Below are 13,170 nucleotides of genomic sequence, written 5' to 3'. Positions count from 1 at the left end.
CATTAAATTTACCTTGCCTGCGCTAATTTATTTGATTGTACAGAGAGGTTTATTTTGTCCTTCATTTAATTGAGCCAATGTACATTTCGCTGCCCTCTGGATCGGTCTACAGTTCCCCCCCTTCCCCGTTGTCATCCCCCCCCCTCCCCCCGGGTTGCGCAATCCTTTGGTTCCTCATCTATCTTGGTTTTTTATTCTTAGCTTACTCCTTGTTGCTGGCCTCGAACAGGTTTTGGAACAGGCTGACAAACTGCCCCCAAGTATCCAGGAAGCCTTCCTCTGACCCTCCGATGGCGTACGTAATCTTCTCCAGGTGGAGAGATTCCGAGAGGTCAGCGAGCCAGTCTGCAGCCGTGGGTGGTGCTGCCGATCGCCAGCCGAGCAAGATTCTCGGGCGTGCAATTAGGGCAGCGAAAGCAAAGGCGTTAACCCCCTTTCCCATGTGTAGTTCTGGCTGCTCCGATACCCCGAAGATTGCCACTACTGGGCATGGCTTCACCCTCACCCCCGCAACCTTGGACATTGTCTCGGAGAAGGCTTTCCAGAACCCAGCAAGTTTGAGACAAGCCCAAAACATGTGGGTGTGGTTGGCAAGGCCCCTCTGGCACCGTTCACATTTGTCTTCCACCTCCGGGACAAATGTCTGTCTCATGCGTAAACATTAACAGAGTCAGTTCGTCATTGAGCCAACATACTGGTTCTTCACTTGATGGTGGGTAATATGAGCAAATCAGTTGCTGCCTGTGACACTAAAAGGGCTCAGTTTCCCCTTCCCCTAATATAATAGCCTGGCTCGGGAATCTAGAGCACCGGGTCACAGTCCCAGGATAAGGGGTCGGCCATTTTAGATTGAGATGAGGAGAAATTTCTTCATTCGGAGGGTTGTGAATCTTGGGAATTCGGTACTCCAGACGGTTGTAGATGCTCAGTTGTTTTTCTTGTTTTTTAAATAAATTTAGAGTACCCAATTAAGTTTTTCCAATTAAGAGGCAATTTGGGGTGGCCAATCCACCTACCCTGCACATCTTTGGGATGTGGGGGCGAAACCCACGCAAACATAGATGCTCAGTTGTTGATCATGTTCAAGACTGAGGTCAGTAGGTTTTTGGAAACTAAGGGGCAGGATTCTCCGGGAATTGGCGGGGCGGGCAGAAACGGCGCAGTGGAGTGGCGGGAACCACTCTGGAGTTGGGCCGCCCCAAAGGTGCGGAATCCTCCGCACCTTCAGGGGCTAGGCCGGCGCCGGAGCGGTATGCGCCCCGCCGGCCGGCAGGCGTGGAAGGCCTTTGGCGCTGCGCCAGCCGGGGCCGAAGGGACTCCGCCGGCCGCCGCGGATCCACGCATGCGCGGGAGCGTCGACATCTGCTGACGTCATCCCCGCGCGTGCGCACATGGAATCACTTCCGCACCGGGAATGGCAGATGACCACGGCCTCCGGTGTGGAAGGAATAGAGTGCCCCCAAGGCACAGGCCCGCCCGCGGGTCGGTGGGCCCCGACCGCGGGCCAGGTCACCGTGGGGCACATCCCGGGGCCAGATCCCCCCGCGACCCCCCAATAACCCCGGAGGCCGCCGCGCCGCCAGGTTCCGCCGGAAAGGGACCAACTCCAATTTACGCCGGCGGGACCTGCTACGTGCGGGCGGGACTTCAGTCCACCACAGGCCGGAGAATTTGGGCGGCCCCAGGGCCCACTGAGTCGCGCCGGACCCCGCCATTCTCCGAGGCGGGCGGCACGAATCACACCACGCCAGTCTTTGGGGGGGTGGGGGAATTCGGAGGCCGGCGGGGACAGGATTCACGCCGTCCCCCGGCGATTCTCCGACCCGGCAGGGGGGTCGGAGAATACAGCCCAAGGGATGGGATTCTCCCCTACCCAGCGGGACGGGGGGTCCCGGCATGATGGAGTGACAGGAACCACTCTGGCGTCGGGCCGTCCCAAAGGTGCGGACGTCTCCACACCTTTAGGCGCCAAGCCATCACCTTGAGGGGCTAGGCCCGCGCCCGAGTGGTTTCCGCTCCACCGGCTGGCGTGGAAGGCCTTTGGCGCCACGCCAGACAGAGCCAAAAGGACTTTGCCGGCCTGCGTAAGTCCACGCATGCGCGGGAGCGTCAGCGGCTGCTGACGTCATCCCCGCGCATGCGCAGGAGAGGGGGTCTCTTCCGCCTCCGCCATGGTGAAGCCCATGGCGAAGGCAGAAGAAAAAGAGTGCCCCCACGGCACAGGCCCGCCCGCGGATTGGTGGGCCCCGATCACAGGCCAGGCCATGGTGGGGGCACCCCCCGGGGCCAGATCGCCCCGCGCCCCCCTCCAGGACCCCGGAGCCCACCCATGCCGCCTGCTCCCGCCGGTAAGGTAGGTGGTTTAATCCACACCGGCAGGAGAGGGTTGACAGCGGCGGGACTTGGGCCCATCGCGGGCCGGAGAATTGCTGGGGGTGGGCCCGCCGACCGGCGCAATTCCTGCCCCTGCCGAATCTCTGGTGGCAGAGAATTCGGGACACGGCGGGGGCGGGATTCACGCCAGCCCCCAGCGATTCTCCGACCTGGCGGAGGGTCGGAGAATACCGCCCAAGGTGTTGTGTTAGGTACACTGGTCTAACACTGGCTGCAACTGGATGCAGTTAGATCAGAAAGATACTCCAGACCTTGAGGTTAGTTCAATCAGGTTTATTGAACTAATAGCACAGTTAGCACAGTTCTCTGTGAGTTCGACTCTCTGCTAACTTAAGTGTGGTTACTCTGTCTGACTGAACCAGACTAGCTCTTAGCCACGTGGTGGAGGTGTGAGATTGTAACAACACCCTTGACTGAGTCTCTAGATGTTCATCAATGGAAAGAGGCAGAGTGTGAGTGCCTCGAGTCCTTTATAGTCAGATCCCACCCCTGAGTGTCCTGCCTGCTTATTGGTCATGTCCTGTTCTTTGTGTCCATTAGCTGCTTGTCTGTAAATCATTATGTGTGTGCCTGCATATCATGACATAAGGGATGTGGGGATAGTGCAGGAAAGTGAGTTCAGGTTGAAGATCAACCATGATCTACTAGAATGGTGGACAGGCTCAAAGGGCCGAATGGCCTCCTGCTATTTCTCATGTCCTTATACCTTATATGCACTTTACAGCAGTGGTTACTGGACAGGAGGATCCTCCCCTGCCTCTTTGTCTTTCAACTTCTAACCCCAGGGGCGTTAGGTACTATTGTGGTCCAATCTGCAATTCCATGGCATGGGTCGTGGTGCTGCGGTCTTTTGATCTGTGAGGCTCAGTATCAGACTGGAAGGAGGGCAAAAGCAACAATATACATTCTTGAGGATCAAAGTACTGGCATTTATGCAGAGCCTTTCACAACTTTATGATGTCCCAAAGCATTTGAGAGCCAATGAAGTAAGTTAAAGAAGTGTTCAAATGTCAGAAACTTTAAACTTTAAGCTTTTAATTTACAACAGGATCACTCCCTGATGATTCCAGATCTTTCAGGTTAAATTCAAGTGAGGTTACATTACACAATTGACCATTCTTCTTGTGTCTGACAAAATGTTAGGTTTTGGTGTCCTATTTGACCACAGTTAGCATCCTGTGTTCACCCCAACACCTGCACACTTACATGATCCAACTGGGGTCATGGGTAGTGACCACGAGCTGGAAGCTTGCGGGGTTATTCATCCCATTTTGCGGCAGGCTTGAAGTTCACAGAACCTGAGTGAGATCAGCAACGCACTCAGTGGAGCCTGAGGCCTAGGTGCGAGGCCTTCAGTAAATTTTATGGTGACTTTATCAAGAAAGCCTTGTGTGGGGAAGAGGAGGAGTGCAAGACCTAATCTTACCCTCCTTCTGCCCATGTTTCACATTAGGTTGCGTCTCATTAAGGGCAATGGTTAGTATTGCTGTCTCACGGCGCAGAGGTCCCAATTTTGATCCCGGCTCTGGGTCACTGTCCGTGTGGAGTTTGTACATTCTCCCCATGTATGCGTGGGTTTCGCCCCCACAACCCAAAGATGTGCAGGTTAGGTGGATTGGCCACCCTAAATTGCCCCTTAATTGGAAAAAATGAATTGGGTACTGTAAATGTATAAAAAATAAGGTTGCGTCTCGTTGAGCTGCGGCATTTGACTGATGTAACAGTCAAGACAATTTGTGGCTCAGTTGACAGTACTCCTCTGGGTTCTAGGTCCCACTACTCCAGGGCTTGAGCACAAAGGAAATGAATCAAGACTAACCCTGTAGTAGGGGAGTGCTGCTCAATTGGAGGTGCTGCCTTTTCAGGTGATGTTAAACCGAGGCCTGCTCAGATGGACATAAAAGGTCAGTAGCACTGCTTCAAAGAAGAGTAGGGGAGTGATCACCAGTGGCCTGGCCAATATTTATCCTTCAATTGACATCACAAAAAAAACAGATTTTCTGGACAATTGTTGTTTGTGGGGGCTTGCTGTGCACGAATAGGCTGCCACATTGCCTTCATTACAAAAAGTACTTCACTGGCTGTAAAGTTCATTGAAACATCCAGTAGCCATGTTTAGGCTGTGTACCTCAAAGCTATACAGTTGTTGACAGCAGCCAGCAGGTACAGCAGGTAATACTTGGGTTGGGATTCCTTCTGTCGTTCCTTTCCATAGCTGATGACAGCCTCCCGGAACCTATGTAGAAAGGCACATGAGGAACAGAAAGATAAACATGGAAGAGGTTCAGGGAAATTCCCCACTGTGGTGTTGGGCGTTCTGACACACAGATGAGCCAACATAGTTGTATTTGGTACATTGCTGTTTTATTCAAACTTACTATCTACAGTTTTGTCTTGATACTCTGCACGTGGGGACTCCCTGTCTGTGATGTTAAAACAGGTCTTGTCGTTGTCCTTGTCCCCCGATCTACTGCCCACCAGGTGTCGTGTTTGTCCTTTTATACTGTCCCTGTCTTTGTCTGTGATTGGTTGTGGTGTTGTGTGTTCTGATTTGTCTGTTGGTGTGTCTATCATGATGTGTGTGTTTGAATATCATGACATCCCCCCTTTTTACAAAGATATGTGCCTACAAATATAAATATAATCGTGTCGTGAGTGCATCTAAGAGTGTGTGTGTGTTGTGTACAGCATGTGCATATGACGTAACTATTTACATGGGGCGATGTCGGGTGCGTCATGTGAACGAGGTTGTACCATAACAAAACATGAATGCGAAAAAAAGCTTTGAATAGTGGTCCGGTCAAACTATATCTGGAACGATAAACAACAACAGGTTATAATACAGTAGTGTTTAACTTTTTAAACATATGAACAGTGTTATAAGTCCAGTCTAATGGGTGTGCGACGAATTCGGGTTGACCGCCTCAAGGGTGGCACTCCACTCATCGGCCGGATTGATGGTGTTGACCCTGTTTACATCGATGACGGAAACCCGGAAGGCATCCTGGTCATCTGCATCATTTAGCTGGAAGTCTTGATGCGTGGGCTGGACGGTCCTGACGTGTCTGCGAGGTTGTCGGAGATGTGTAGGATCCATGGGTTGAGCCGCACGACAGTAAGGGCAGCATAGTGGCCCATCTTGCCACATCGGAGGCACTGTCGGTTTTTAGCAGGACATTGCCCTTTTAAGTGCACAGCTCCACAGTTGCCGCACGTCAATGCTCACGGCGTTCGTTGCGCCACTACGCATGCGCAGTGCGATCTTGCATTGGGTGCGCCTGCACGGTGCGTCCCTCGATGTTGCCGTTGGTTTTGGCGCGCACAAGCGCGGGAGACCGCGAAAAGCGCGGGAAGTGGCCGCTCTCGTCGGGGCCGCGGGTCGGGAGATAATCGACGGCCTGGATGCGTTCGGCGTCGTGGGCGGCCTGGCTTGCCGATTCGACGGCTGGGGACCCCCTCCGTGCCAATTCGGACGCCTGAAATCGGGCAAAACGGCTGGTTGCATTCTCGTGGAGGACACAGGCTTCCACTGCAGCCGCTAAGGTGAGGCTTTTGATTTTAAGAAGCTGCTGGCGTAGGCCACTGGAGGCAACGCCAAAAACAATCTGGTCCCTGATCATGGACTCTGAGGTGTTGCCATAACCGCAGGACTGCGCTAGAATTCGGAGGTGCGTCAAAAAGGGTTGAAAAAGCTCCTCCTTACCTTGCAGGCGTTGCTGAAAGATATCTTTCAAAACTTTCATTCACTTCAACATTAAAGTACTGGTCTAGCTTGAGGATGACTGTGTCATACTTGGATTGGTTTTCGCCTTCTTCGAACACCAGTGAGTTGAAGACATCTATGGCGTGCTGACCTGCGTAGGAGATGAGCATTGCAATCTTTGTTTCGTCCGAGGCACTCTGTTTCTCGTTGGCTCGGATGTACAGGTTAAATCGCTGCTTGAAGAGCTTCCAATTGGTACCAAGGTTCCCCGCGACTTGCAACGGCTGCGGTTTATTGGTGAGGTCCATGTCCAGAATGGCAGGTTAGTCGGCAGGTATCGATCCACTCCTGTACCATGTGGTGTTGGGCGTTCTGACACACAGATGAGCCAACACAGTTGTATTTGGTACAACGCTGTTTTATTCAAACTTACTATCTACAGTTTTGTCTTGATACTCTGCACGTGGGGACTCCCTGTCTGTGATGTTAAAACAGGTCTTGTCGTTGTCCTTGTCCCCCGATCTACTGCCCACCAGGTGTCGTGTTTGTCCTTTTATCCTGTCCCTGTCTTTGTCTGTGATTGGTTGTGGTGTTGTGTGTTCTGATTTGTCTGTTGGTGTGTCTATCATGATGTGTGTGTTTGAATATCATGACACCCACCACTTACACCGTCTCCACTTCTTAAACACACAACTAGTAAGGCGAATGGTATGTTGGCCTCATCCGGAAGGGGATTTGAATGCAGCAGTAAAGATGTCTTGCTGCAATAGAGCTTTGGTAAGACTGCACCTGGAATATTGTGTACAGTTTTAGTTTCCTTATCTGAGGAAGGATATACTTGTCATAGAGGGAGTGCAATAGATGTTCACCAGATTGATCCCTGAGATGGAGGGATTGTCATATGAGAAGAGATTGAGGAACTTGGGCCTGTATTCTCTTTCTCTGGAGCTTCGAAGAATGAGAGGTGATCTCAATGAAATGTACAAAATTTAAACAGTGCTCGACAGGTTAGACGTAGATGGGATGTTCCCTCTGGCTAGTGAATCTAGAACCAGAGGACACAGCCTCAGAATAAGGGGCAGGCATTTGGGACTGAGATGAGGAGGAATTTCTTCACTCAGAGGGTGGTGAATCTTTTGATCTGTGAGGCTCAGTATCAGACTGGAAGGAGGGCAAAAGCAACGATTTACATACTTAAGGATCAAAGTACTGGCATTTATGCAGAGCCTTTCACAACTTTACAATGTCCCAAAGCACTTGAGAGCCAATGAAGTAAGTTAGAGAAGTGTTCAAATGTCAGAAACTTTAAACTTTAAGCTTTTAATTTACAACAGGATCACTCCCTGATGATTCCAGATCTTTCAGGTTAAATTCAAGCGGGGTTGCATTACACAATAGACCATTCTTCTTGTGTTCTTGAGGACTGTGGAAGCTCAATCATTGGGCATGCCCAAGACTGAAATTGATAGATTTCTGAATACTAATGACATCCAGGGGGTGACATCAGGGACATTCGGGGGGTGGCACGGTGGCACAGTGGTTAGCACTGCTGCCTCACAGCGCCAGGGACCCAGGTTCGATGCAGACCTCGGGTGACTGATTTGTTTGAATGGTAAAGCTGGCTCGATGGGCTGATTGGCCTACTTCTGTTCCTATTTCCTAGGTTTCTATGTTATCATGGACAGATGCCTGTTGCTGGCATAAAATCAGAGAATGCTGGAAATACTCAGCAGTTTTGGCAACATCTATGGAGAGAGAAACAGAGTTAACATTTCAGGTCGATGCCCAAACATTAACCATGACATTACAAAGGCATTGTTTCTAACACATTCAAAGACCCAGCAATTTGAGGCTTGCGTTTTGCACTCATTCAGCACATTTCAAAGACCTAAACAGACTGGAGAGAGGGAGGTAAGGTAATTAGCCATACTCCATAAGGGACCATCAGCATCTCTCTCTATCAGAGAGAGACATAATGAGTTATATAGCTTGAGGGGCACCACTCTGCAACATGCATGCTGGAGGCGTGTAGGCCGGACCCAAGACAACCTCAGCCAGAATGGAATTCAACCTGCGATATTGGAATTATTCTGGACCACATGCTAGACTGGAGATAGAGGAAAATGCTAATAAACATTCCCTTTTACATTGCATTATTCTGGTCCACATGCTAGACTGGAGATAAAGAGAGGAAAATGCTAATAAACATTCTTTTTTACATTCCACGTTTCAAAGGTTAGAATTCCGATGCTCAAGCAAAATATTAACATTCAAAAAATATAATGAAGAAGCATTTTTAATTATAAGGTATTTTCAGCACTTGACCCAGTAATATGTTCCTCTCACTGTTTCCCATCCTGGGCAAGCTGCATTAATAGGAACACTCCGCCATAGGCGATGGGGACTAGGACCACAGAAGGAGGGAGACATTTGGCTATAGAGCTTGAGGGCTACCACTCCACACCAAGCATGGTCAAGGTAAGGAGGCAGGCCTGCATGAACAACCACAGCCGGAACAAGGAAGGACCCCAAGCGAATGGCATTATTCTGCTGTACATTTGAGCCATCGAGCTAACGGAGCCAATCGAACCCTACAATAGACCGCCACTTTCGAAAGATCACTGGGAGTTGGAGTGAGGAATCTGTCAAGGATTTTTTTTTGGAATTTTAAAAAATAAATTTGGTGCACCCAATTCATTTTTTCCAATTAAGGGGCAATTTAGCGTGGCCAATCCACCTACCCTGCACAACTTTGGGTTGTGGGGGCAAAACCCACGCAAACATGGGGAGAATGTGCAAACTCCCACGGACAGTGACCCAGAGCCGGGATCGAACCTGGGACCTCGGCGCCGTGAGGCAACAATGTTAACCATTGCGCCACTGTGCTGCCCTGGAATCTGTCAAGGATGGCAGTGTTTGTTAAACCGATACTTCAGAACACACTCTAACTCAGTCAGGCCTTCCGTAAACTGTATTACGATCCCAGACCAGACCATAACAGTGGCTAGTGTCCAGGTTACTGGATAGAAACCCCAATATTTTATTTTAATTTTGTAAGACTGTGAGGAAAGGATACCTTGCTCCAGGAGTAATTTCACAAAGAAATAGGGATAAAAACAAACTTTATCACTAACATAGTATTAAAATATCTTTAACATCACACCAGGAAATAATTTGCAATTGCCGTTTAAACAATACTGCTCAATACAGTGAATACAATGTCCTTAACTGCTATCTTTATTCCCACTTAAATAACAAGAAGATAAGTCATCTCAGCTTTCAATCCACTTCAAATACCGATGGCAAAGAGGAATACTTGCTTTACAAATTTAGTCTTCGAGAAAGAGATCTTTTGACACTGCTTTACAGAAAAAATATGACTCCTGTCAGAAATTCTTCAAAAGGGCAGCATGGTGGTGCAGTGGTTAGCACTACTGCCTCACAGCGCCAAGGTCCCAAGTTCAATCCCGGCCCTGGGTCACTGTCCCTGTGGAGTTTGCACATTCTCACCGTGTTTGCATGGGTTTCTCCCCCACAACCCAAAGATGTGCAGGGTAGGTGGATTGGCCACGCTAAATTGCTCCTTAATTGGAAAAAATTAATTGGGTATTCTAAATTTATTAAAAAAAAAGAAATTCTTCAAAATCTGTTTTCAACTGGCTTAGTTCAGCCCCTTGTTCTCAGACAAGTCGGCATTGCTTTAAGGACTGTTAATTTCTTTTAGCTAAACCACAAAGAGCAAAACCTGACTTGTAGTCCCAGCTTCATTCAGAATAGGACTGAACTGAAAATGCTTTCTCAAGCAGTCTGATGTCTTAGCTCCACCCAGCAATCTCACAAAGCTGAAAACAAATTAACTCCCATTAATCAAAACAAAATTGCATTAGCCCAAGCTTTTTACAAAGGTTAATTGCACCTCTAGCTCCCAAAAGCTTTGTTGTCTTTCAACCTAAGAATCTTTTAAAACATGATTTCAGCGGTCAAACACATTCAAATCCAGGCTTTTAACCTTTACTTCACCAGAAACCTATAATACAATGTATCTAAAATTCCTACATTCATCACAACTGCTGATTAAAAACAGCCCATTGCTCCTGGATGGGTATATTCATCGTTTAAAAAAATTCATTCTTGGGATTTGGGTGTCGCTGGCAGGGACAGCATTTATTGCCCATCCCCAAATGACCTTTGAGAAGGTGTGGATTGTCCTCACGTGTAATCAAGGTCCTAAGATTCAGGCTTGGCCTGTGTTGAGTTAGCTGACCTCAGCTATAGCAATGAGGGAACTGCAATTAACGTCAACATTCCTAGACTGTGAGAAATCAGCCTGACTCCTGTTCGTTGTCACCATCCAGTGTGCATATGTGTGTGCGTGTCTGAGTGAGTGTGGCCGAACATTCAATGGTGATAGTTGAGAAGGTTCCCCTACCCTAATCCCATGCTGAATACCCTGCTATTAGTTCTGTTGACCTGTGCAGTCGTATCCTAGCAAAGCGGCAAAACCTTATTTGAAGTGAGGTGGGGTATTTTCTGCAGGCTGAGGAAAATAGAGTAAAATATTTTTAAAAAACAGAATTTGCAGATTTGAATTATTCACTAAGTCTGTCCAACAGAACGTGATGAATAGAGGCTGTTTGCTGCCTGTGATGCACAGCAGAGGAGATACTGTGGGAACAGACTTCTGCAAAATTCCCTCTTTTCTGAAGATCTGTGGTGTCCAGCTTCCAGCAGCGCTATATGTATGGGGGTTTGAGAAGCATATATGAAGTTTATATTGTAGCTGTGATTGATTGGTGGCATGCAGATGAAGGAGGTGAGGCGAACACAGCAACGTGGGAAGCCAATGGTGCACTTGGTAGGATACATACAGCATGTATAAGGATACACTTACTGACCTTGACCACTCATGTGAGGTCATTGAACCTCTTGCGGCACTTCATCCAGATCCTCAGTGTCAGACCGGTGGCATTGATCACCACTGCCTTCTCAGTACCTGATTCAAAGGTCTCCTGGCCCCCTCAGGGAAGAGAATCTCTCTCCTCCGGGCCATCATCTGCACCAGCAACTCCAGTGCAGCATTTGAAAGCCCCAGGGGGAGTGGGGTGGGTGGGGGGTTATATCCTCTCGCCTGATGCACCATTTTCTGTCCTGCCTGAAAGTTTTCAAATGTTTCCCTACACAGCTCTAGCCCCTGCTACAGCCAGAATGTGCCTCACCTTTCAGAGGTAAGTTGGTGCTAGTGTTGCACAAACCTGGGCTCCCAGCTGAGGTGTGCTGTCATTCAGCAGTGCGTTCAGTGCTGTACTGCTCACCACAATCATGCAAATGAGCAGGTTTGTGTGGATCTTTTTTGCCAAATAATTCCTGAAAATCCAAAATAAATCAAAGTTGCTCGAATAAACTTAGGTGAGTGATTCAACATTTGGCAGATAGAGTTTAATGTGGATAAGTGTGTGATAATCCATTTTGGTCAGAAAAATGGAAAGGCAACTTATTATCTAAACAGAGAGAAACTTTTGAGTGCTTAGGTGCAGAGGGACCTTGGTGTCATTGTGCATGAAAACTAGTATGCAGGCAGAGCAGGCAAATGTTATTTTGGCATTTATAGCAAAAGGAATAGAATATAAAAGTCGGGAAGTGTTGCTGCAATTGAACAACTTCTTTCTTGCCTGGTTCAGTTCAAGAGATTTATCTGTTAGGTCGGGAAATTATAACGGTTTCTCTCAAATAAACGGCATTATTTTAAGGTCACTGTCTGAGTGTGAGCCATGCCTGTTATTGAAAGTATTTCTAATAACAGTATTAATGCATAGATTACCTGTAGAGGAAAGATTCCAGTTCCTGTAGGGCCATTGCCACCATCTTGTCTCTGAGTGAGTCACTGATCACCATCGCCACCTGGACATTCTCTTCCAGCATCTAGATGAAAAAGGGTAAAGTTTGAAGGTCGAGGTAACTGTGCACAATGCACAACACGAGGTATAACTTAACCTCTGTCAGGAGGGTCCAATTGAGGTGATAGCTGCTCATCTTCTTTAAAATTCCAGTTGTTATTCATTTTACTATTGAATTAGTTATACAGAAACTACTGGAACGGCACTATCGAGTTGATTTTCTTACTGGTCAATTTTGTACACTGCTGTCTCTCACATCCATCTAAAAGCTGAGTGTCGGCGTGCAGCACAGGACATTAAGGATCCATACTAATTAGACAGTCACCATCTCCATTCTAAATTCATTCTTTGTTATGTGGCATCGCTGGCTAGCTCATCATTTGTTGCCCATCCCTAATTGCCCTCGAGAAAGTGGTGGTGAGCCTTTTCAAACCACTGCAGTCCCTGAGGTGTAGGTGCACCCAGAGTGTCGCATAGGAGAGAATTCCTGGATTTTGACCCATGACAGTGAAGGAACGGCTGATATATTTCCAAGTCAGGATGTGGAGTGATTTGGAGGGGAACTTCCAGGTGATGGTGTTCCCATGCTTCTGCTGCCCTTGTCCTTCTAGATGGTTGAGGTTGTGGTTTGGGTGGTTCTATCCACCAGTTCACTGATCTCAGTTGGGATGTTGGTGAGGAACATAGAGACAGTTTTGAAATTTTCATTTGACCATAATTTTTTTGCAGGGAGAGAGTTCCAGATGTCCACTACCTTTTGAGTGAAAAAAATAAAAGGATCTGCACCCCTTGTTCTAGACTCTTACACCAGAGAAATGTTTTCTCTCAATTTGTCCTACTTAATCCTCTCATCACCTGAAACACCATTGCTTGGACTGTACTGGACCTCTGGTGGTAGGTTGGGAGTTGGGAGGGAGAGGGATAAAATAGTGGGGAACCGTGTCGACCATGCTATGGGGTATTTTGCTAGCAGCCAGCTAAGTTGCAAAGAGCCCCAGTGAGGTGGGATACTTTACAGGGCAATTGACATTTTGCTGACAGGTAATTCCCCTACCCCTCCTCCCAAATGCAGACGACCTCCCTTTGGTATCCCAGGAGGGCCGAAAGGGGGGACTGCAAGCAGGGAACTTAGGCCCCTCTAATCTCCCCCGAGGAGTGACCTCTCTGACCCCCAGTCCC

At 48.3% G+C, this 13,170-nt stretch overlaps 1 protein-coding gene across 3 annotated transcripts in view; it reads right to left on the bottom strand.

Moving 5' to 3' along the window:
- exoc3l1 (exocyst complex component 3-like 1) overlaps positions 1 to 13,170 on the bottom strand; it is a 175,495-nt gene that overhangs the window by 31,993 nt on the left and 130,332 nt on the right. For all 3 annotated transcript variants that reach the window (XM_072518558.1, XM_072518560.1, XM_072518559.1), the window contains exons 7-8: positions 11,916 to 12,016; positions 4,523 to 4,630 (exon numbers count right to left, since the gene is read on the bottom strand). In XM_072518558.1, coding sequence (XP_072374659.1) covers positions 4,523 to 4,630; positions 11,916 to 12,016 — 209 coding nt within the window. The remainder of the gene's footprint in view (positions 1 to 4,522; positions 4,631 to 11,915; positions 12,017 to 13,170) is intronic.

Source organism: Scyliorhinus torazame, chromosome 10 (assembly GCF_047496885.1).
Source record: "Scyliorhinus torazame isolate Kashiwa2021f chromosome 10, sScyTor2.1, whole genome shotgun sequence".
NCBI classification, from domain to species: domain Eukaryota; kingdom Metazoa; phylum Chordata; class Chondrichthyes; order Carcharhiniformes; family Scyliorhinidae; genus Scyliorhinus; species Scyliorhinus torazame.
The sequence above is the reverse complement of the archived record's forward strand: the minus strand, read 5'-3'. Positions and strand labels throughout refer to the sequence as shown.